Below are 25,996 nucleotides of genomic sequence, written 5' to 3'. Positions count from 1 at the left end.
TCTTTCCTTAGAAAACAGACTCACGTTAAATGACATTTTGATGCGAACAGTTTTGAAAGTGAGAAAAGCCAAGTTTGGTGAAGCTGTGGGAAAATGGGGGCTCTCATATAATTGTGGTCTAAGAGTAAACTGGTTCATGTTTCCAAAGGGCACTTTGGACATAGGTATCAGAGCCCTTGTAATATTCATATACTTTGTCCAGTGTTCGTTTGTATGAGTTATCCTGAAGAAGTCATCAAAGTGGTGTACAAATATAGAAAAAAGTTTATTGCAACATCATTTATAATAGAATAAAATTAGAACCAACATAAACATGCGTTAGTAAGAGATTAGTTAAATCATTATGTTATAGCCATGCAGCACAGTGCTTTGTAGGAGACAAAACTCATGTTGTTGAAGTACATTCATGTTAGAGGCAAATGTTCACTCGAAGTTAAAAAGCAGGTTCTAGGGGCTTCCCTGGTGGCGCAGTGGTTGAGAGTCTGCCTGCAGATGCAGGGGACACGGGTTTGTGCCCCGGTCCGGGAAAATCCCACATACCGCGGAGCGGCTGGGCCCGCGAGCCATGGCCGCTGAGCCTGTGCTCCGTAACGAGAGAGGACACAACAGTGAGAGGCCTGCGTACTGCAAAAAAAAAAAAAAAAAAAAAAAAAAAAAAAAAAGCAGGTTCTAAAACAGTGTGTGTAATATGATCACAGTTGTTTAAAGAAATATATCCATATGGGGAGATTAGGGATAATATTTATTTTCTTCTGTTGTTTTTGTTTGTTTTCTTCAATGGATGTGTATTACTTCTGTAATCACAATCACTATAGCATAAGAAGGACATTTGACCCCTTTGTTCCTTTTTCCACAAAGAGTATTCTGATTTCTATTCTAAAATATCGTTTCCTCTTAGAAAAAGGCAGAAGCAACCTTGTTTTTTAGCATCAACAACTGTACCTTATCTGCTTTGGCTAATGCCTTTAATCCATCTGTTCTGTCAAAGTGTGATATAGATACTGGACTGTAATGATTGCAATTTAATCTTTACATAAGTCATAATTTTGTATATCTTCTTGCCTGAATAGTTCTCACCTGCATAGACTTGGCTCTAATAATGAACGTCTTCCCCTTTCAGGTAAACAATTACAGTTTAGAAGAAGTAACACATGAAGAGGCGGTAGCAATATTGAAGAACACGTCAGATGTAGTTTATCTAAAAGTTGGCAAAGCCACCACCATTTATATGACTGATCCTTACGGCCCACCTGATATTACTCACTGTAAGTAACCACGCTCAGTGTCATCTTTGAACAGCATGCCAGGTTTGCAAAATCGGAATTCTACAAAGCTTGGCAAAGTCCTCTACTTGCACCTTCACTCTTTTTAGCCTGTGGAAATACTTCACGGGGATCCTGCACTTGACTCCCCAGTTGCCTTGGAGGCCTTACCTGATGAGTTGTCAGATTCACCCTTATGGAAAGGCTTGACGATGTATGTTATGGACAGTGTGATTACAATAGCATAGGGGCAACACATTTTTAAAATTTATTTTATTGAGGTATAGTTGATTTACAGTGTTGTGTTAATTGCTGCTGTACAGCAAAGTGATTCAGTTATACATATATATACACATTATTTTCATATTCTTTTTTACATGGTTTATCACAGGATATTGAATATAGTTCTCTGCGCTATGCAGTAGGACCTCATTGCTTGTGCATTCTATATATAATAGTTTGCATCTGCTAATCCCAAACTTCCAACCCATCCCTCCCCCCAACCCCCCCCACTTGGCAACCACACGTCTGTTTGCTATGTCTGTGAGTCTGTTTCTGTTTCATAGAGAAGTTCATTTGTGTCATATTTTAGATTCCACATATAAGTGATATCATATGGTATTTGTCTTTCTCTTTCTGACTTACTTCACTTAGTATGATGATCTCTAGGTCCATCCATGTTGCTGCAAATGGCATTATTTCATTCTTTTACATGGCTGAGTAGTATTCCAAGGGGCAATGCATTTTTAAAGTCTGTTTCTCAAGCCCCTGAAGTATGATAGCTCTCATGTCCTAATAGTCTCTCTTCCTAGTTCAAATCTATATAGTCGCAGAGTGGAAAGGAGGGACAGGCAAAGTAAACCAGAGATAGCACTGTGTGTGCTTCATCCTGGGGGAAAGGATCTTGCCGTCAATTGGTGAAATCATAATCCTTAATAACTATCATTATAGTTCTTACCTTTACCAGAATTTGATATATTGGCAGGGAAGCCAGAGAAAATTGTTGATCGCTGTGGCAGTGGAGATGGGGTGGAGGTGCGTGCTTCTAGGGCAACAACTAACAATAAGATGCGTCCTCACAAAGTCCACTGTTGCATAAGCCCCGTGTTTTCCCCTCTTCTTAATAGGTCAACAAGAAGATTCTGTCCTTGGGGACTAGATTTAGAAGCAATTCATTTCTTGGATGTGAGTTTAAGGGATAGTTTTGTCAGCATGAGTAAGTGTGCTCATTCTGAAATTTTGAGGAACCAGTTGTGAGACTGGGAACTCAGAATGTCTTCAGGACCTGACATTAATTAGTACTATGGTCTTAAGCAAGTTGTTTGACCTCTCTTAGATTTGGACGTTTCTCTTGAAATTTAAATGTTGGATGATTTTGTTATCTGCCCATTACATTAGCTATTGCTTTTCTTAATGGTGATTCTAAAATGACTTGCCCCAAAATATGTCTTTTTGTCAAGCAAGCAGTAAGAAGAGATCAGCCTTACCTCAGGATATGAAAGAATGTTAACTTCCAGAGTTTTTCAAACTGGTTAAATTTAGAAAACTCTGTCTTGAGGCTCTGTGAGCCTCTTCTTGAAGGGCATATAAGGTCAACGTCAAAGAGAAAAAGGAGAAAACAAAACTTGCTATTCAATTCAAGAAATGTGTATTGAGTAATTTCAATACATGCAAGACACCTTGTAAGGTAATATGTGTGATACAAAGGAGATAAAATCATGGGCTTCATTGAAAGGAAGGCTAATGCAGATATATAAATAGTAGCACTATCTGGCAAACTGAGAGGGATGTACATGCCATGAGAGAGGTAAAAATATATGTCCTTTGGGCACTCAAAGGAAAAGGATATCACCTGTCTTAGGAAGGTCAGAAAAATCTTTATGCAGAGGGTGGCGTTTGAATTTTATCTTGAAAAATTGGATGAGATTTCGGTATCAGAGATGGGATAGGAGAGAGAAGTTGCAGGTAGCTGGTAGAGTGGAGCAAAGGTACAGATATTGGGGAGAACAGGCCTTATTTAAGGACCATAGGAGATTCATAAGGGGGGATATTGAAATGAGTCAATCTTGTAAGAATGGTGAAAGGGAGAATTTATATTCAATACAGTGGTGGCAATGGAGAGTGTGTAAGCAAGAGAACAGCATGATCAGACCTGGATTTCTCAATGTATAAAATGGATCTGGGGAGAGAACAGCAGCAGGAGACCCAGTTAGGAGGCTTTTCAGTCACCCAAAAGGGGGATGAATTAGGGTGCAGGAACAGAAGAGAAAGGCCAGAGTTAGCCTCTCTGGCATGGGAGTAGAGCATATTTAGGGATTAAAGTCTTATAGAAGAACTTGCTCCTAAGAGCCTTCTGCTTTTGATGGTTTGATATTAATTATGTGAAAAGAATGCGAGCTCGGCAATTAAAAAGCTAACATTTTTATTTCAATAGAAAATTAATCATCGTTCTGAATATATGAGTGCTGGGTCTCTCCTCCAGTTTTTCTCTTCACCTAATTATACGAACTGGGCTTACAGATATAACTGTTATTACATCTTTCCAATCCTAAAGATCACCATGTGCTTGTACATATTAAACGCAAACAAACAGCAACTCCCTCCTCTCGAAGGATCAGAAAATTCTTAGCGTGTAGCAAAGCCTTTCTATTTTTAACAGAACTGTAGCATGACACATTGAATCAGCCACATAACAGATTTCTTTTCTTTTCTTTCACCCCTTAGCTTATTCTCCACCAATGGGAAACCATCTTCTCTCTGGCAACAATGGCACTTTAGAATACAAAACCTCCCTGCCGCCCATCTCTCCAGGAAGGTACTCACCAATTCCAAAGCACATGCTTGTTGAAGACGATTATACCAGGTCAGATATGCTTTTGGTTAACTGGGTTTGCGATCGTTACAAGGAAGAAATTGCATTTGCCTAACATGGCAGCTGTTGCTTCTCAGCACCATTCAAACTTATGATAGTCTCACCTCAAGTGGAAATCTGCCAAGACTTATAAACATGTGTCATTGTCATCTGTTGGAAGCAAAAACCACAAATTCTTTCTGGAGAAGTAGTAATAGACACACAACCATCACTTTGCAAATCTGTTAGGACTTTCGACATCTAACACCATTTGAGCTTTACAGCCATACTGTAAGACAGGTATCATTACTCAAAGGCAGAAGATGGTGCTGAGGTTCAGAAAGAAGGAAGTAGCATAGCAGTATGTACGAGTCCCCTTGTAACCACATAGAAGAGTCAGAACTGAAAGACTCTGGGTTTTTTTTTTTTACTCTAAATTCCATGTTCTTGCCACCAACAGCTACACACAGTTCACTGGAACTGAGGCTTCAGTCAGTCCTCCCTCGAGTGCAGTAACTACAGGTGGAAAGGAAAGGAGTGAAATTAACTCCAAATGGTTTGAATTTAATATCTCTCAGTCTCAAAGGGGAACAGCACAGGATTTTAGGACACAGCACAGAACCACATGGCTAACCCCACAAAATAAAACTAAATTTAGGGCTTCCCTGGTGGTGCAGTGGTTAAGAATCCTCCTGCCAATGCCGGGGACACGGGTTCGAGCCCTGGTCGGGGAAGATCCCGCATGCCGCGAGCAACTAAGCCTGTGCGCCACAACTACTGAGCTGCCGCTTTAGAGCCCATGCTCCACAATAAGAGAAGCCACCACAATGAATAGCCCACGCACCCCAACGAAGAGTAGCCCCCGCTCGCCGCAACTAGAGAAAGCCCACACACAGCAACGATGACCCAACGCAGCCAAAAATAAATAAATAAATAATTTTTTTTTTTAAACTATATTTAGCTGGCATGCCTCTGAAAAAGTCAGGTCTGACAGTTCAGAGAAGACCAACTTAGTTTACCTCATGGTCACTGGTCAGGATTAAGTAACTTTTGGATGATGAACAAATGAATGAATGAAGGGGTGGATGAATAATAGGAAAGGTACATTTTTTTCTTTTTTATCTTTAAATGTTTTTGTTCCAAAGTAATGCATGCTCACTGCATTTGGTGAGGTAATGCAAAGATGTTCAAGAAACAAAAATCTCCCTCAAGCCCAGCAAGGTTCCCAGTGTGGCATTCTGGCTTGAACCGTTCATACCTTTTCTATGTGCATACAGACGTGTACAAAGCATACTCAGACGTAGGTGGGGCTTGACATTGTTTTTACAAAATAAGTTTGTATTTTACACATTGCTTTGCAACTTGCTTTTCTCATTGAGAAAAACTTTTACCCAAAATGAGATTGCATACGGATATGTACACTTTTTTTCTGAAAATGTTTGTGTGGAAAAGGATACAGATGGATCCTTTAGTTTTATATCCTGCCTGTCTACTGAAGTCATTTGTCAGCCTTTAAAAAAATTGAGGAGACTTCCTGCTGCTTAACTTTCCTTGATGGTGCCCGTGTGTGCTTTGGTCTTTTCATTCCTTTGCTATTTCTTTTTAAATGATTAAGCATTTTCCATTTATTTTGCAATTTCAGGTTTGCTGAAGTGGCTTGTTACATCTTTAGCCAAGGAATGGAATGTTTAGATGCTGCAAATGTGCATCTGTGGTTTAAATCAAATATAAACCTCTTCCTACGCTGATATGTCTAATCTCTCTGCTCTTAATTAAAATGAAGGCTGCAGCAAAGATAATCCTCATGGTTCTCTAAAGATTGTATAAATATAGCCACCTTTATTCACCAGAGCAATAATCTATTTGCTCTCATCCTATCGCCAATATTTGATAGGATTTTAATTTGAAAATGTCATTTTATCTTACTAGGCCCCATAGTTAATTAAAATTTATTAAACCCCATTCATAATCCAGGCCCTTTGCTAGCTGTTTTACTTACACTATCCTTTTAATCCTCCCCAAAACACAGAAAGAAGGGCTGTCATCCCCATTTTAGAGATGCAGAAATTGAAACTCAAAGAGGTTAGCGAATTTGCTTGTGGGCACACAGCTTTTAAGTAGGAAAACTGCATGCCCTGCCAGCTTTAAAATTCTGGCTAGGAAGAAACATGTTAATTTTCTCCTTATTTTTAAAATGAAAACCAAGTCATGTAAAACTGTTCTTATTGTAAAAAAAAGTATGTGGCTAGAAAGGGACCCAAGAGTTTTGATGAGCTCTGAAGACAATTAGATGCAGTCTGAGACATACTTCTACCACTGGCTGACTGTGTGAGCTTGGGCAAATCTTTTTTTGTGTGTGTGTGTATGTGTGTGGTACGCGGGCCTCTCACTGTTGTGGCCTCTCCCGTTGCGGAGCACAGGCTCCGGACGCGCAAGCTCAGCGGCCGTGGCTCACGGGCCCAGCTGCTCCACGGCATGTGGGATCTTCCCGGACCGGGGCACGAACCCGTGTCCCCTGCATCGGCAGGCGGACTCTCAACCACTGCGCCACCAGGGAAGCCCTTGGGCAAATCTTTTAACCACTGCAAGCCTCAGTTTCTTCATCTCTACAAAGGGGAGCGTAATCAAATCTTTCTCAATAGGTTGTTGTAATGATTAAATGAGATAATACCTGCAAAGAACTTATAACAGTGCCTGATACATAATGAATATTAAATGAATGTTATCTGTTTGCTGTAGGCATACTCATTATAATTCTCAATCTACCTATTCGCATGGAGTATTTCAGATGGTGTCTGGGGAAGAGATTTCATTTCTTCCTACAGTGATATGCCTCAGTGTCTTACTTCTTGCCTGCTTCCTTCCTTGCTCTCTGGCAGGACAATCTCATAACTTTGTACAAAATCTTCTGAATGTCTGGTGCCTGGGAAACTTGTGAAATAAATTATATCAGTTTACACACACAAACACACAGACACCTCCCTCACATCCTCACCACTGCTGTATCCTCTCACAGGTGCTCTGTGCTATAAGGCATTACCATAGGTCTCAGAGATAAATATTTTCTGAGGCATATTCACCGCATTATTCATGAATATTCATTGACTACGTCCTACTAGACAGTGGGTACTGCAGTAGAGATGCAAAATGGAGTAAGAAACAACATCTCTAAGAACTATCAAATTGGGACAAAAATATACGTGGAACCAGTGGATCCCCCAGTACCTATTCCCTGATGATGCAGACCCCCTCCATGAAGTTTCCCATAAAGCCTATATGTATATTTTTAGTCCTGAGATTTTATACTTTGGTGTCAAAATGCCCCTTCTTTTATGGTAGTCAATGGCAGTTACTTATTATATCCTAACCTAGAAGATGAAAAGTTGGCAACTTTATATTAGTCCTCATTTTTTAAATGTAAAAGTACTGTAAAATCCCAAAGTGTGGGAACTACTAACAGAAACGAACAAAATTAGATCAGTTCAGTGAAGTGCTCTCGTGTTGCCCTAGCAGAGTTCCCCAGCACCAGAGAGGCACTTAGTAAATATTTATAAATAATTTTTTTGAGTTTTCCGTGAATGCCACAGGAACAGCCTATGACATCAAATAAAGTTTTAAAGAGGAGATAACTCTTGTGTCTGAACTTGAAAAAATGTGTAGGCATTCATCAGGGAGTCAAGAGATCAAGAAGGGGACTCATGGTAGGGGATAGCACATGCATACTCAAGGAAGAATGTGAAAGAGAATAAAATGAACACACCTGTTATAGTTTGAATACCAGGCTCATAAAGAAAAATGGTACCTACCTTTAAGTTGTCTTTCTATTTCTATCCTTTCTCTCATCTGCAACCTCGTCATAAGATTGGAAATACATAGAGTAGTAAAAACAAAAAGATCACTACTATGCACTATTACGCTAAGTGCTTTCATATACGTTATTGCTCCGATATTATTTATATAATATTCTTAGTGTTGATTTTTACAGGTAACAAAAATGAGTTTAAGTAATTTTCTCATATCATACAGCAAGCAAATAGAAGAATCAAAATTTGAATTCGGGTCTGTCTTCAAAGTCCTCACCCCCATCCCTCCAACCCACCATCTATCTCATACAGTCTCTTTTCATGTAGAGATGTTGGGTAAAGGGGATTGGGCTTGTATCAGGAGGCTGGTACTACCGCTTACCACCTAGATAACCCTGAACAAGTCGTTCAATCTCCTGAGTCTTGATTTTCTCATCTCTAAATTTGGGTCCTCAAATTTCCTCATGGAATTGTGAGGTTTTAATGTGATACTATGTGTGAAAGTTGTCATCTTTAGAGAGCTATATAAAATTATTATTATCCTAAGGTGCTATAGTAGCTTACCTTTGGGGCCTACTTTACATTTTCCTAAAAGAGTAAATCAAGGGAATGAATCTTTAATGATGGGACTGGGGCTGACAGGGAAACATTTCTGTGAAATGGGTACCTTCCAACAACCTATAAAATTATATCAAATTGGCAGTCTTTTGTTCCACATGTTCATAATATTTTCCTATCTTCCTGATTTATATTCACTTTTGTTGGGAAATACAGTAAGAATTTTAAAAAGAGTTTTGATTAGAAGAATGCTACAACGGCTTACCTGGAATTGTTTTAAATCTCTTTTACTATTTAAGGAAATGTGTACCGAGTAAGCTGGGAAATTTTGTCTTTCCTCAATTTAGAGAAAGGAAGCCTAAGCAAAAAAGCCTTGGATGAAATTCTCTTAGTAGAAACCCTACTGAGGCCCTCATAAGTCAAAATTATTATTATGTAAATACTCTGGTCGTCAATTTTTGGGAAACAAAGCTGTTACAATGATGCTGAGATGGTTTTTTGGCTCATAGAATTATAGACTATCAGATTTGGAAGGGCCATAAATGTCTATAGAGTCTAATCTTCCTCCATTTGATGGGTAAGAAACACAAGGCCTAACATGATTTGTTGGCTATCCCTAGGTCTCACAACCTGTAAGCAGTAGAATCAGATTTAGAACCCATGTCTTCAAACACCCAGTCCAGTGCTCTTTCTGTTTCTCTAAGCTGATGTCCATTGTTTTATGATGGAGTAAGAAGCTATAATCAGTCAATGATCACCTGTGAGCAGTGCCCACTTGTACGTTAGCTGCAACTATGGATTCCCTCTCTACTGAGTCAAGTCTTCCCTGGTCACCTAGAAGAGATGCAAACCACACACCCTCACTATCTGGTTAACTATTCTCAGGATACACAAACAAATCATTGATACTAAAATGAAACCAAAAAAAATTGAGGATGTACAGTACAATTTCTCTTTCAAGATGTGGGGACTTAATTTCCCAAATTATGAATGCGATAAATGCTGTTATGAAAGCCAAGGGCCTTAACTATCACCGTGAGCAATATATTTCCCAGTTTTAGAAACCAGGTTCACCTGGCCCTGAACTTATTGTACCCAGATGTCTTTCTAACTGGCTCTATATAATGTTCCCCCACATAATTTGGTTGAGCAAAAAGCAAAAGCCGAATAAAGTCTCAAGAAAGATTTCTTGTCTCCAGAAACTTTCAAGGACCACTCTAAACTGTGACTCTGATATTCAGTTTGACTCCCTTATTACTAAATAGATATGAACCCATCAGACTAGAATCTGCCTCCCCTCTTCTCTCCCCAAATTATAGAACATTAGTTTACTGGACATAGTATCTAAAATGTATTCTAGTTCTTTTCTCTTTCTCCCATTCATTCACTCATTTACCCATTCAATGAATATTCAAGCTTCTACCATGTGTCAAGCACAGTTATTAGCAACAAAATTACAATGGTGGACAAACCAGACAAGGCTCTGGCCCTTAGGGACTTTCCATTCTAGTGTATTGAATAGGAGATATATAGATAAATGAGTTATAGATAAAAAGTGCTATAAGGAAAATAAAATAGTATGATATGCCATAGGCAGAGTTTGGGTAAGAGAACAGTGTAAAGGAGGACAACCAGGGACTGTCCCTCTGAGGAGATAGGATATGAGCTGAGACCTGAATAAAAAGGAAAAAAGTGGTGACATGAAGATCAGAGAAAGAACATTCCAGGAAGAGGAAATAGCAAAGCCAAAGTCCCAGAGGCAGAAATAAGTTTTGTGGGTTCCAGGAATATAAGGAAGTCAAGCTTGGCTGGAAGAGATGAGCTAATGGGAGCATGGCAACAAATTAGGTTGGAAGAGTCAGCAACCAGATGATGTGGGACTTTGTAGGTAATGATGAGGAAGTGTAGGTTGAATTTTAAGTGCACTGAGAATCTATTAAAGAGAAGCAACCAGGAGAATGAAATTATCTGATTTATGTTTTATTAAAAAAAAAAAAACAAAAAAAAAACACCCTCCTGACTGGTATATGGAGCAGGTCAGGGACCACCGAAGAAACAAAGGAAGAGATCATGACAGCTGGGGCTGGGGGCACAGGTGGCATTGTAGGAGAGGGGCACAGGAATCTGAGCTAGATTTTAGAGCTATAGATTCGACAGCCGTCTTCCACAGGAGGGACAGGCCTGCTTCAGTCAGGCTGCTCTACCACTGGCCATTTCTACGCTTTTTATTCGCTGTCGAGTAAGCTTTCAGAAACACCGTAAGTGTTGGCCACTGTTGTTGTTGTTTTCCTTGGTGTTTAACTTTGTGGATCAGAACTGGTTAGAAGCTAAATCACTGTTTCTCAAATATTGCTACCCACATGCCCTTAGGCCTTGAAAAAGGAATTTGTTCTCCTCAGGATCTGGGGAAGAACATGAAGCTTTCTGTGCAAGCATGAAACATACAAAGTCTTATGTTTTGTCATAAAAGTTTGGGAGATATCCTTGTTTGCTTTAATGTGGAAATATTTTGATTAGAAATTTAATTGTTTTTATTCGAAGTCTTAATGTAAAATTAACATACCAGATGGGTTTTCTGGGGATACTAAGTCCCTGGCAAATACCATAAGCCCCAAGTTGTGGGTGAATACCCAACTCTGAGAAGCACTGAGCTAAATCACATAAGCATGTCAGTTATTAAATCTGTGTTATAGAAACCACCTCTTAATTATATCTCAAGTTTTGTGGTCTCTGTTAGGGACAGGTTCTCAAAGGATCAGTCAGCGCTTTCCATCAGTGAAGTCTGGTCCTGTTCTAGGCTCTCTTCTTTTTAACTTATATTTAATGACTTAAAACCATTTCTGGATGAACTGGAAGGTCCTTCTTTTGACGTAGGGAAGAAATCTTTTCTTACCTGCCATTAACCAAGTATAGGAAAAAAGAACTGGGTGTGCCCTAGGCAGACAACTGTGCCTGCTTTAGAATCGGGATCTGGACAGCAGAGTGTTCAGGGGGGTGTGCCCTGGAGCCACCCTGCTCAGGGTCCTGCCTCGACCGCTTCCTGGCTCTGTGACCTTGGGCAAGTTATGTAACTGTGCTTTGCCTCTGTTTTCTCATGTTTAAAAGGAGCAGAATACTACTTCCCACCTCATAGGCTTATTGTGACAAGAAATTGAGTTAATACATGTAGAGTTCTTAGAAAAAAAGTAAGCACTTGATAAATGTTACCTCTTGTTAATACCATTTAAAACAAGGATTTAAGATGAACTACTCCACAAATAAAACCATTTTTTGGTGGAATGGAACTGTAGCCAACAATGGTATGCAGACGCTCAAACAAAATCTACATATAAGTTTTTTTCAACTAATTTATCTCCCAGAACACTTCAGGATATTGTATTACAGGAAATCTCATAGTCTTGATGGTTTATTAAGGTTTTATTTGTATTAACACAATGAGTATCTATTACCCTCTTCATTGAAAATATAATAGAGGATTCAGTGGAACCAAATATGATAAAAACTAGTCTATCAGTCTGGCTTCTGTGGCCAGATACAATTATCCTCTGGATAATTTCTTGATTTTGCCATATATTATTCATAGTAGCACTCAACAACCAACACCATGTAGCTTTTCCCTCAAAGAAATTCTGCAAAGTATGGCATCAGACTACTCACAGCGTTTGTAAAGGGCATTATTGAACTTAACCAAGTCAAAAATTCATCAACAGTGTCTCTCAGTTATCTGTTTTGCTCAGTGCTGCATGCCTGATTTCTGCAGTGGGGAGCCTGGCATTATAATGTCTCTCTTGAAGCAAAGGATAGTAATGAGAAGGGGTGACTGGGACAAAAGGGGTGAGACAGATGAAGGATAACCCACTTAGTGGAAGCCTCCAGGGGAGTTTTGTCTTTATTGATGGTGGCTCCACATAACCATTTAGGTTTACTTACATAAACTGTGAGGCATGATTGATAGAGCTATCCTGCTAGAAACAGAGAGAGTGGGTATGCTAATGGGGATGAATCTTAATCAAAGGAAGATATCCAAATACGTATTGGAAAACATGTTAAGCTGCTGTTTGTTGTCAGGGAAATTAATTTAATGATAGGAAAAGTGAAACAGTAATGGGAATTTTAAGACAGCCTTTTATAGGTGTTTATCATTTTGTATGTACCTAATAAATTAACCAGACATAAACATACAACACTAGGCCTTATAATTTTATGGAAGACGGTTATTGCACATCTATGACTATTGTTATTATAGATGTAAAATTCAAATAGATAGTTGTTTAATCAATGCTGTATTACATTTTAATAGAATGAATTTATCCTTGGCCTCCAGGGCTGGTTGAGACAAAAAAAAGGGTTAATGGTGGCCAATGGAAAATTTTGGAGGGACCACTTGTAGAAGCAATCGACTATTAATTGACTCCAGGCCCCTTAAATTGCAAGATAACTACTACCACAGCACAATGTGTAACTTATTTCTGGCCCTTATCTTGTGACATTGAAACAGGGTGTATATTATGACTCAAAACAAGTAGACAAAGCCCCTTCCTCTAGGAGTTTGTTTTCACATCCAGGTGTCAATAAAGTAATAGTAGACAGAAGACAGCTGGTTCTTAATTGTCCACATGTGGTGTGTGCTTTGAAAATTATCCAGGACGGCACTGCCATCCCTGAGGGACTCCTTCCACCTCCTATGGCGTTTGCTACTGTGGGGAAGGCTACCATGTTAATGGTAACGTTTGCCTTAAGAAAATGTAAGAAAATCATGGCGCACAATTATTGCATTTCAAAGACTTATATTCTTATATAATATAGACATAAATTTCGTAAGTTTTGGGTTGCATCATTCACTTTTTCTTCTAGGTAATTTCTTTAATCTAGATAATGAAGCAAGCTGTATCTGAGTAAACACATCTTAAAAATACTGCCTTCATACATTTTCTCCAGACATCCTTTTCAATCTTTAATCTATTTCTTGCCCCTTTTATTGCTTTATACCCCTCTTCAACTGTTTCTCTCCAAAAAGTGTTAACGTTTTCCCTAATTTTAAAAGTAATATGTATTTGTAGAAAAGTTACAAAGTAACAAAAATATAAAGAAAAACTCACACCAGAGAGGGATAATCATTATTACTATATGATACATTTCCACTAAGTTGTTTTTCTACATATAGTAGATAGCAAAGTTGAGATCTGAATACGGTTCAGTCTGGCTGCAGAATCCATATCCTTGACCCCTCTAGCAAGGGTCACGCAGTTGGTGTAGAACAGGATCAGGATTCAAACTGAGTCCAACGTCTGGTTCTTTTTGCTGTACTGCATGGGTAGCAGTATTAGTTTTAAGATTTCTAGAATCTTCTCTGTGCTTCAAATTAGTCTCTCTCTGGTTTTTCTTTGTCCATAAAAGGTAAAACTAAAGTTTTATGTCATTGCTTCCTCCCAGCAATACTTACAACCTGTTCAGGGGAGGCAATCTGTTTTGCTCAGAAAGAAGGGAGGCCTTCTGCGTGGTGCACTACCAGGTGGTGGGTCAGTGTGTCCTTAATGCCTTTCATTCCGGCTGTAACACCAGACCCCATATGGTTGCTTTAATGAACATTTTAAGTCCTCCCTGAAAGAACTTAGCTGTCCCCGTGAGTATATGTGTCTCTGAGTGTAAACATCTAAATATCAACCCTCATCCTAGATCTCGTTTTAAATTAGATTGACCTTGAAGTAGAACCATGTGAGTCCTTTATTATGCAGACTGTGTCCTACATGGAAACTGTCCGCTGAGCCGGTAGAGCTGGATATTTTGTTTTATGTTTTTTTCCCCTTAATCTTTTTCTAAAGTCTCATTTACCAGGTTCAGACAGGGGAAGAAGGCAGAATGAAAGAGCTGAAATAAATGTGATAGCCAGAGATTTCAAAGCCAATTATGTGAGGCCTTGCTCTGCATGTAGAGCAGAACTGGTAAACCCTGATAGCTGTCCAGTACTGCCCAAATACTTTCCTGTTTCTCATTTAGTTCCTATAACACCACACAAAATGAGCAGAGAGATGTTACTATACTTATTTAACAGATTGAAAATCTGAGCTGATAGAGATGCCAAATTTCCCCTGTAACAATAGAGAGTAAGTGGCCAATCCAAAACCCAGAGTCCAGAAGCAGGGTGGCATCTTGGTTAAGAGCTCAGATTTTGGATTCATAATAACTTTGGGTTCACCACTTACTAGCTGTTTGACACTGGATGAGTTATGTAACTTCTCTGTGCTTGTTTCCCCACCTATGCCTATACCATGGGTTATTATTAGGATTCTATGAAGTAATCTATGTAAAACAATTGGAACAGAGCTTGGCACAAAATAAGCTGCATTCAGGTTAACCATTATTACTATTATTATTATTATTATTATTATTATTATTATTATTAGTCTTGACTTCTAGTCCAGGGCACCATGGTGATTATAGGACCAGTTGCAGTTATTGATAGCAGTGCTGGTTGGAGATGATGCAATGAGATTAGGAAGTGAACAAAAGGGAAATATGCTTCCAGCTAGCCTAATACTACTTAGACTTATACTATATTTACACTTGCCTTAAAAGGGCAGATTTTGAGACTTTCTGTTGATTTAGTGATGTTTCCTTTATATTTCAATTTCTTTTAAAATATATACATATATAGAGAGAGATCCTAATTAAGAAGACTTTATTCAAAGCCAAGCCTAACTATTAAAGTTATATAAAAAGAAAAGTCTGTATTAAAGAAACTGATTTTTTTTTTTTTATTTATTTATTTTGGCCGTGCCACACGGCTTGCGGGATCTTAGTTCCCCAACCAGGGATTGAACCCGTGCCCCCTGCAGTGGAAGCGCAGAGTCTTAACCACTGGACCACCAGGGAAGTCCCTGATTTTTAATTTGAAAACTCTAAAATTAAAAATTCTAGAATGTTAAGTAAACACAAATATATACTTTTCCAAATACTCAGATTTACTATGCAGGCATCCTAAAACTTTTTAAGTAAATGAAGTGATTGCTTTTGCATAGCTTCATGATTTGAGCACAGAAATCAAGTATATGCAGAGCAACACCTATGATGAGACTTCCCACTTCCCAAGGGTAGTGTTAATTCCACGGCTTTACTGTACAACACCAGTCCCCAACTTTTTTGGCACCAGGGACCAGTTTCATGGAAGACCATTTTTCCACACACATGGGGTGGGGGGATGGTTTCGGGATGATTTGAGTGCATTACATTTATTGTGCACTTTATTATTATTACATTGTAATATATAATGAAATAATCATACAACTCACCATAATGCAGAATCAGTGGGAGCCCTGAGCTTGTTTTCCTGAAACTAGATGGTCCCATCTGGGGGTGATGGGAGACAGTGACACCCGAAGTGTGTTGCTTAGGTCCAGTCTACTCCGTAAGATGCAGCTTCATTGTCACTTGCCACTCACTGATAGGGTTTTGATATGAGTCTGCAAGCAGTTAATTTATTATGGTCTCTATGCAGTCAAACCTCTCTGCTAATGATAATCTGTATTTGCAGCCACTCCCCAGCACTAGCATCACTGCCTCAGCTCCACCTCAGATCATCAGGTATTAGATTCTCATAAATAGCACTCAGCCTAGATCCCTCGCACGTGCAGTTCACAGTAGGGTTCGTGTTCCTATGAGAATCTCATGCCACCGCTGATCTGACAGGAGGCGGGGCTCAGGCAGTAGTGCGAGTGATGGGGAGCAGCTGTAAATACAGATGAAGCTTAGCTCGCTCGCCGGCCGCTCACCTGCCGTGTGGCCCGGTTCCTACCCCGGGGGGTTGGGGACCCCTGCTATATAACATTAAATTGGACCATAGATGGTTGGATGAAGTTTCACATACAGTATGTATGCAAATCCATGTAATGCTGAGTGTAGCTCTGATGACGTTATGCTGAGTTGAAAATCGTGAGGACTAAAGGGAGATAGGAGGAGTTACAAGTGAGGAGGAGCTGGTAGGGAGAAGGTGGTCTCCCCAGTTAAATCAAGGTAGGATCTTCCCAAGAACCACTGTGTTCTGTAGCTGAGAGAGAAATATTTGGTTAAATTCTGCTTACAGAAATTAAATTTTATGTATCTCACTGGTGAAATAAAGAAGAGTAGAACTCCTTACCGTCCCTTGGAATAAGAACTTAATACTTACACTCTACAGATACTAATATTTATCAGCTGAATATTACCAAGTCAAAACATTTTAAAGCAATACCTGTATTGTATAGTACTGAAAGAGACGATGGAATTCAAAATGTGACTGCTTCATAACTCTCTCAGAAAGAGGTCTACTGTCTAAAACTAGTTCCAAACTCTCACAACAAATCAGTCACCTGCGAAACCTTCGTAAACAGAGTCCTGAGTCCTACCCCGGATTTACCGAATCTGTGTGTCCAGGGATAGAACTGGGATACTAATATTAAAAAAAAAAAAGAGGCCAGAAAGCTAGCTGACTATTTTTCTGCCTTATGAGGACACAGCAAAAAGACACCTCTCTGTAAACCGGGAAGAGGTCACTCGCTAAGAACATGACCACGCTGGCACCCTGATCTCAAACTTCCAACCTGCAGAACTGTGAGAAAAAAAATGTCGGTTGAGGCATCCAGTCTATAGTAGTTTGCTCTAGCAACCCAAAATGACTCAGACATTCACATTGAAATATAGACAAGCATTCTATATGCAAATTGGAGGCAAAATATCCTTATAGGATCTATATTTTGAAATTCTGTCAGTAACTGGATTTTTTTTAAATGCATGTAGCACTGCAAAAATTAAATGCTTCCATAATTTAAAAAATAAAAAGTAAAATAAAAATAGAACAAAAGCCCTCACAGATGATTCTGATGCAGGCAAGTTTGAGAACCACTGACTTAAATTCATTATGTCTTTGACTTCAGAAAAGTCGTATTACCAAAAATAAAAGCAAAATGGAGCACATTAGAAGAAAACATGGTCAGGCGTTTCTCCCATAGGATGAGTTTTTATAAAAACATTGGGTGACGCTAAATCACTGACAATACTAGTGATAATATGCCCAAGAAAGGGCATTGCCCCTGAGCAAGAGTTAACCAATCACAGAATTTGTTCAGTGGTGCTTAGATTTTACAATTAAAATTTTAGAATTTTTATTTAAATACACCTATAGCAGATATGCATTTTACTCTACAAACACATGTTTTTTAAATGGCACATGACTTTATTTTCTTTAAATCAAATTGCACCTGATAGTAGGGCCCTATCTTGCCTACTTCTCCTCTTAAAGTTCTTCCTTGGACATCAATCCTTTAGGAGCTCAGACTTTTGAAGAACAAAAATTTGGAAGAGCATTTCTTTGGGAAAATTCTGCTTTCCCTCCTGTATCACAAGTCTCCAGTGAGCCAAGGGAATATAGTCAAATATAAGTTCATTGCACTGACAGAACAGCTGCTTCAAACTTGGGGGAAAAAAAAACATAGTAAGTTCCAAACACAAATTAATATTTCAATAAGTTATCCTACCCCTCTCCTTTATTATTTACATTGCTTTAGAAAAAACAGGTTATGTTAGTCAAATTCAGCTATGCCACTACCCCCTTTTATTATGAAGCGAATGTTATATGTCATAAATGTTAAATGTTATAAAGGAATCTTTGGTACTTCTAGGTCCCTTAAGTACAGAGCTGCCATCTTACAGCAGACCAGACAATGTCCTTATGGCTAAATGCATATCTGAGTCAGGAGTAGCTGTTGATCATCTCATGGACCTATCACGGATGCCAATGGCAAGAAATTAGAGGCTGTGGGGAGGTGAATTGAGATGTCTAATCCAATTTCCGTACCCCTATTAGGCTGCCACCTAAATACCTCGAGTCTCTTGTGTGTAACTACAAGCTTCTTATAGGAACCCATTGATCTAGATGCTTCAGTAAACACAAGAGATTCAACAATGCAGACAACTACCACATACACTGTTGGCAATTCTTATTTTGCTTTACATTTTCCCACTTAGTATCCTTCAGTGAAATATTGCATAGTGAACACTGGAGTCAGAGAGACCTGCCTTCAAATCACGTTTTGACCTCTCCCTCATTGGTACCACCTTATCCTCCCTGAGCCTCAGTTTCCTTATCCAAAAACTATAGGTAATATCCACAGTGAAAGTCTGTTGCTATGAGGATTGAAGGTGGTGATGTATGTGACCGAACAGTGACTGAGAAATAGGGATTCTCTGCTATTCATAATAAACTTATATTCAACCATTTTCGTTCCCTACCCCCCCATCCCCAAAATTCCATTCCAAAGCTCAAAATTCAATTTCAAAGCTCAGGAAAGTCATGTCGATTTTACAGAATATTTCATATGAAGACAGAAGATTATGGAATGACTTTTAAGCTCTATATTCTGCATTCCACCTTGCTGGCACTGAGGTGTCCTGAACTAAACTGAAAACCTATGAAGTCCACTGGCTCTTTGATGCTCTGACCATTACTTTTCACTGTCTCTTTCTTTATTATGACCCTCATGTAGTTTTGCTGCATGATATCCATCTTAGTTGTGATCAGAATGTATCATGCTAAATTTTCTCCCTTCTGCTGAATCTCTTCCAGATTGGTTAGATATGGTAGATGGAAGCCTCCACTCTATTGATAATCTTAAAAAGAAAAAGAAAAATCTCCCCCATCTGGTTTCACTGCTGTGTCTTCATTTCAGTAGTTCATTTAAAAGCAGCTTTTGCTTCCATTGGATGTACTGGTCTAGTTGGGATTTCCCAAAAGAAGCAGTCTTGTCTAGATCCTCCTTATGGGCCAGGAGTCCTCTTTGCAGATGGACTTCAATGCCAATTATCTCATCCCTCTGGGTGTTTTGTGCTCTTACTCAGCCTGCTGGAAATACCTTGGCCAACAGCATACAAGGAGAGATCTCTTATTTAAAATTCCTCAGAGCATGAACAAGAGGTCCATTGGTATGATTATCCCAAAAATGTGTTTGGCAGGGAGGGAGGGGAGGTTTGGGAAATGATAATAGTCTGGTGACTGTGGGGAATACAATTAATATTGGCTGAGTTCTGCCAATGTCAAGCATTCTAATAAGTCATTTGGATACTTTTTTTCTGTTTATTTTCACAATAGTCCTGTCGTGTACTATCTATCACAATTGTGCAGAACTGAAAATCAGAAAGATGAGGTAACTTGACTAAATCTGCACAACTGATAGGTAGGAGAGTTGGGACTCAAACTTGGTTTGTGTTTCACTAAAATGTGTTACCACCTAGAATATTAAATATTCATAAAATTCTTCAAATATACCTAATCGCAAGATTTGAGGGAGTTTGTCTATTAAAATAGAAACTCTGCTATAAATGGGTTCATATGCTGTGCATTGCCATATTTTCAGACATATCTTCCACTTTTCCCCTTCATGCCCCCATGCTCCAACCAGCTTAACCAGATAACTAGCTTTACCAGCCTCCCTGACTGTTCTTGCAACACTCGACCAAACATATGCTTCCCTTAGCCATCGCCATCTTTATTTTCACATGTCCACGTACTATCCATTTTTCTCGTCCCAGCTCCAATGATGCCTCCTAAGATTCTTCCTACTTCTTTCTGCAGGATATCATTTCCTCTTCATTTGAATTCCCAAGACAGTCTATCCTTCCCCCCCCATCACACGTAGCTGGTTTTAGCCTTATTTGATTAAACACACATACACACACGCACACGCATACGCACATCATCTCTCTAAGACAAAGTGATGCTTGAGAGAAGAATCTGTGTTGGATCGGATTTTTATCTTCCACATCATCTAGATTCATACATAAAAATAGAACACAAATATAGTTATTTATTGAGCTCCTACCATATGGCAGTGATTATTTAAGGCTTTGTATATTGCATCTCATTTAATCTCCTAGCAATCCTATAAGGTAGGGCTTAAGGTAAAGCATTTTCTAGATAAGGCAGCCAAGATTCAATTTAAGTAATTTTCCCAGAGTCACACAGCTAAGTAAGTGGAAGAACAGAATTCAAACCCAGATTTTGTAGTCTGAAAGCTCATGTTCTTTCCACCATGTCCATAGCCTCCCTGCATGGTTTCTAACTATGTAAGTATATGTTAAATGAATGAGTAGATGCATTAGTAAAAAGACTACAGTTGATGTAAATGTGTTTTAATTGTCATCATTTCTATAAAAGGATCCTAGTTAACACATAATTTCCCTGAAGCAGACTAAACCTTAACTGTAATCTTCTTTTTTTTAAGTGTTTTTATTTTTTATTTTTTCAAATGACCAGAAATTGAGTTTATTCAGGAATAGTGGAGGAACTGCAATTAAGAAACACATGCTGTGAACCAGCTCCAGTGAGTCCCTTGAGGATTAGGGATGGGCTGTATTTATGGACAAGGAGTGCAAAGCAGGGGGAGGTCCAGCCAGAGCCCCAGCAGCAAGTTCATTGGCTTGAGGATGGGGATGGATTCTCGGTGTAATCGTCTTAATATTGAATATATTTGTATAACTCAAGACATATGAGATTCTGACAAATTTAAATAACAAATATGGTGAAATCCATTAAGCCATGCTGTTAGTCATAACCGTTTTCATAATGCTACATTACCACTCTTATAATAACTTGTTAGTACCTATACATCATACAGAAATAAAAGTTACTCATTATTAAATAAAAATTAGCCCTATAATGGGAAGATGCATATTTTCCATTTCTGTTGTTTGAGAATATGTAGATCTTTGGGGCTGAATTGAACAAGACCCAATACAAATCTCTAATAGTCCTCTGGAATAAAAGAAATTTTTTTAAATAATTTTAAAATATGGGAAAATAAGAAAATCAACATTGCCTATAATTCCACCACTCAGAGAAAGCACTGTTAACATTTCAGTGACTTTTCCAAACTTACATATAGGCATAGAGATATACCTCTCACAGAATAGGCGTCATACTACATACGCAGATTTATGGCTTTTTATCTCTCAGCTTGTATGATAAACACTTTTTAATATCATTTAAAAGTTATTTAGAAAACATGCAATATTGAGAGAAAATAAAAATTTTATGTAGATGTATTTCCCAGACGTCATATTCAGTAAATTCCCTGACATATGCTTCCAGACTCTTTTTTTCTCAGTATCTATTATATAAAATTGAGATCATACTTTGTTTTGTATTATTTACAGAAATTGGATTAAACTGCATATATACTGTTTTAACCTGCATTCTTCATTTAATAATATGTTATGAATATCTTTTCATGGCACCAAATCTGTTTCCATGGCAATGTTTTTAATACTTACATGTCCATTCAATACTGATGACCATACATGTTTTTTCAAGTGATTTGCTTTTACGACTTTGTAACCATGACATTCTGTGTATACCTATTGTACTCAATTTTGTAGGACACATTCCTGGAAGTGGGATTTCTGGGTCATAAGTTCAGCAGTCTATACCACTGCCACTGATGTATAAAGAAGGTCTTTGCAGCTATTAGAGAAAAGATAGATGATGCTATGTGTACTGACTTGGAAGGATGTCTAATATACAATTTAAAATTTTTAAATAAAAACAACTGCATAATAATATATATAATATGATCTAAATCAAATTTTTATTTAAATATTATCTGTCTCCAGCTTATGTGTAGATTTGAGTATAGATATGAATTCGGGCATAGGTATAGAGATATAGCATTGAATACTGGGAATACAAAAATAAATTAAGAACATTTGCTGACTTAAAAGAATGCAGCAAACCAAAATGGGACTCAGAGTAAACAATTAAATTATACCACAGTGTGAATGTATATGCTGGAAGGCAGAATACTGGCGACACAGTGGATAGCTTGCAAGGCAAAGGGCCATCTGGCTGCCAGATATAATAATGAGGCCCATTTAAATTTGAATTTAAACACTGGATTTCAACTATGATAAACAATGAGCAGTTTTCAGTATAAATATGTCCTATGCAATATTAGCACATTTATATTAAAAATGATTCATTGTTTACCTGAGATTCACATTTAACTGAGCATCCTGTATTTTTATTTGCTAAATCTGGCAATCTTAAGCATAGCCAGAAACATGGTTTTGTCATCATAAGAGGAAATCAACTCTTAAGATGAATTCACATCCACAAAAGGGACTAAAGATGGATGTATAAACTGGGTACCCGACTGCCAGATTTCTGGTTTAAATGTCCGTGGCAATCATGACATTTACTAAGTGCCAGTCAGGCACTGTGCTAAGTGCTATTCAAGCATCATTTCGTCTAATACTCATCAGGCCCTCAGAGGTAGGCACTATTCCTGATCACAAGAGAAGAAACTGAGACACAGAGGTAAACAAATTGCCCAAGATCACGTGGTTTCTAAGTAATGAGGCTGGAACTTGAATCTAGACAGTCAGACTCACAGCTTGCTCTCTTTGTTCTATTCTCTACTGCCTTTAAAATAGGAGCTATAATTGCCAGGATGACCGAGAAATATAATTAGACCCTTGAGGGAAAGTATATGCTAGACAGAGAATTTTTTAAAATAAAACATAATGGTTACATACCCGGGCTTTGCAGCTAGGCGACCTGGATTCAAAGCCCATCCCTACCACTAACAGGTCAGCTCTGTGAGGAGAGGCAAGGTACTGCTAAGTCTTGCAGATAATAGTATTATATATGCCTTAGAATTAATGGGTAAATTACATAATATATGATATATAAAGCATCTGTAGCACAATGCCTGCCTCACAGTAAGTTCCCAAGGTATTTGTAAGTAGATTTTGATGATGTTGTTGTTGTTATTATTATTTAAAATACTCAGAGTACAAAACCAAGTGGCAATCATAAAGAATACACTACATAGGAGTTTTGAAGAGAGAAAAATCTGCTATCTGCCTCCATAAACTTCAGAGACTTTATGGAGAAAGTAGGATTGAGACCCTGCTAGAAACCAGGAACAAGTTATACATACATTCACAGGAACTTCCTAAAATATATGGTTGGAAGAAAGGACCAATCAATGTAAATTTTAGTTGCATGTGAACCATCAACTCAGGATAACTTATGACCTCAGGCTATCTCTTTATCTGATTTTAGAAGTGCAATCCTCTGGAAAGAGGGCAAGGCAGTGTGACAGCAATCTTTTGTTCTTATGGTTGTCTTATCCTTCCTTCCTGGCTACCAGGCAGTCTTCATAACCTGCCGGCAATAACAGACCCAAAAGAGTAAATGACAACAGCTGCATGAAATAGAGGAAAATGTACCATTTCCTAAAGGACGGAAAAGAAACCCATTTAAGGGATTTGGTTAAAGCCAGTTCATCCTTCCTGTTGATAAGCAGAGCATATATTTGAACATTATCTTTCCTCCAAGGGAGCTGCTCCTATACTCCACCTGAGCTTTCATTCAGTTAAAGGCATAAGGGGTTTACTCCCCTAGAGTCAGTATTAATAATGTCAACTCGACATACAGAAGTATATAGTTGAATTAACATATTGCATTCTGTTTTGGAAGATATGATTTAGCTAAACATATTCAGAAATTCGTACGTAGGTGTGAATTTTAAAACTCAAGACCTAATCTGATTTAGAAACCTTTAGTTGCAGCGTTACAGATAGAAATCATCTTGGAGCCTCTGAGGAAAGAAAATTATTAATGTAGAGGTAGAGTTTTTGTTTTGCAATATTATGTTTTAATACCATGATAAACAGAGAGAAACCCTAGTGAGATATTAAGCTTTGGACCTTATTTGAGGCGGCGGGCGGGGGGGGGGGGGGGGGGGGGGGGGGGGGGGGGGTATTGTGATTCCCCATATTTTTCTATTGTTCAAACTCTTTTGTTGTTTCCAAATTTTTCTCCCAAAGGAATGGTTTTGCTTTCTTTATACCATCTTTGAACAGACCTGGCTGAGAATATGAAGATGTGGGTAGTTACTCCACAGGCCAAACCTTAGAATACCAGTGGGATGCCCAGCTTACCTCAAACGGTTGTGCCCCACCTACAGCTCTGCCAAAAGGGCAAACCCAAAAGGATCGGGTGGCTCACCCCCCAGCCAGACCCGAATGGACTGAGTGTGTACTTGACCCAAAGGAGGCCAATTGAGAAGCTAGCCAGTGACCAATAACGTGCTTTACTCAAAAAAGTGAACTAGGTCTATCAAATTCTCTCTTAAGACTTTTTCATTAAAAAGTAGGCCAAGTGAGCAACTGTAAGTGAAAGGAGAAGCTAATAGTTAATGATGTAAAGGAGGCCAGAGGGTCCATCATGAGTCATGTGCAAGTTGATGTCATTAGGAAGCACAAGCTAAGAGCAAGCAGAAACTGTGAGGTAGAGAGTATCTCATTTCTAAACTGTCAGTTAACAGAAGTGGTGAGTAGAGAGAGAAGAAAGAAATAGCACAGAGAGGAAAGGTGTCATCTTGAAGGGAAAGCTCTGGAATAAAGATCCAGCTCATGGGATCTCACCCTTCCTCATCTCCACCAGTTCAGCTTTTTCTGAGTTCCCATGTGCATATGTCCTGCTACTTGAAGTGGCTCAAATAAGTCACTGTTCCTTGCAATCAAATTTCCTTGCCAAAAAGAAGTTTGCTCAGTGACAGAGGAAACATTTTATCTTATTCACTAATCTATATATATCTAGTACCTCTCTCTGGGCCTGGTACAGAGGAGGCCTTTGGTAAATATTTATGAAATGAATGAATGAATATGCAAATGAACAGTCAAAATGATTAAACTCATTTAATTGCATTCAGTGCCCACTAATCTCCATGGCTTCCCATCGCCTTTGAATATTATAGTTGTACGCAAGACCTGCCCATCTTCTCAAGTCTGTCTCCTACTCAGGCATTTAACAAATTCCCTAAATGGGGCTTGTTTTCAGATTCCCCTTTAACTTTGCACGTGCTGCGTATTACCGCTTCCTAGAAAGCCCTCTTTCATCCCACCCCCGCCCTGCACCTGAATCCTACTTTCCCCTGTAGTTTCTTTCACATCTTAGTTCAAATCTCTTTCCCAAGTGGTAAGAGAATTAGGTGTTCTCACTTCCCACTCCCAGACAACCCCATATATAATTCTGCATTCCAATAAAATATTTTCCTGTATCATTAAAATTTTTCATGAATGTTAACTTTAATAACGAAACATGGGGATATATCTTATATTCTATACCTTTATCTCTTTGTTGGACATTTTGATTGTTCCCTTTTGTTCTGTTTTGTTCTTATAACAGACCACAAAGACTTTCTGTGGAAGCCTTTATTCACTTTTTTTTTTCTCTTCTTAAGATTGTACACAGGAGGTAGAATTGCTGAAACAAAGGGCAGGATTATTTCTAAAACTCCTGAAATATATTGCCAAATTGCTTTCTTGAGATGTTTTAAGGGGGTTTTACACTTCATAGCACCAGCAGTATGAGTGTCTGTCTTACCATACCACAACTAAATAATGATTTATCGATTTGAAAATCCTTTGTTATTTTTAAACAGGCAAAGGGGGAGTATCATTTAATTTGTATTATTTTTATTCCTGCT

The 25,996-nt window shown here is 38.5% G+C and overlaps 1 protein-coding gene across 5 annotated transcripts in view; it reads left to right on the top strand.

The window, feature by feature from the left end:
• Positions 1-25,996, top strand: part of DLG2 (discs large MAGUK scaffold protein 2) — a 1,040,068-nt gene that overhangs the window by 505,652 nt on the left and 508,420 nt on the right. For all 5 annotated transcript variants that reach the window (XM_007456974.1, XM_007456973.1, XM_007456975.1 and 2 more), the window contains 2 exons: positions 1,121-1,265; positions 3,987-4,125. In XM_007456974.1, coding sequence (XP_007457036.1) covers positions 1,121-1,265; positions 3,987-4,125 — 284 coding nt within the window. The remainder of the gene's footprint in view (positions 1-1,120; positions 1,266-3,986; positions 4,126-25,996) is intronic.

This window comes from Lipotes vexillifer, unplaced genomic scaffold (genome assembly GCF_000442215.2).
Source record: "Lipotes vexillifer unplaced genomic scaffold, Lipotes_vexillifer_v1.1 scaffold1457, whole genome shotgun sequence".
NCBI classification, from domain to species: Eukaryota; Metazoa; Chordata; class Mammalia; order Artiodactyla; family Lipotidae; genus Lipotes; species Lipotes vexillifer.
This window is presented reverse-complemented; position numbering and strand designations above follow the sequence as displayed.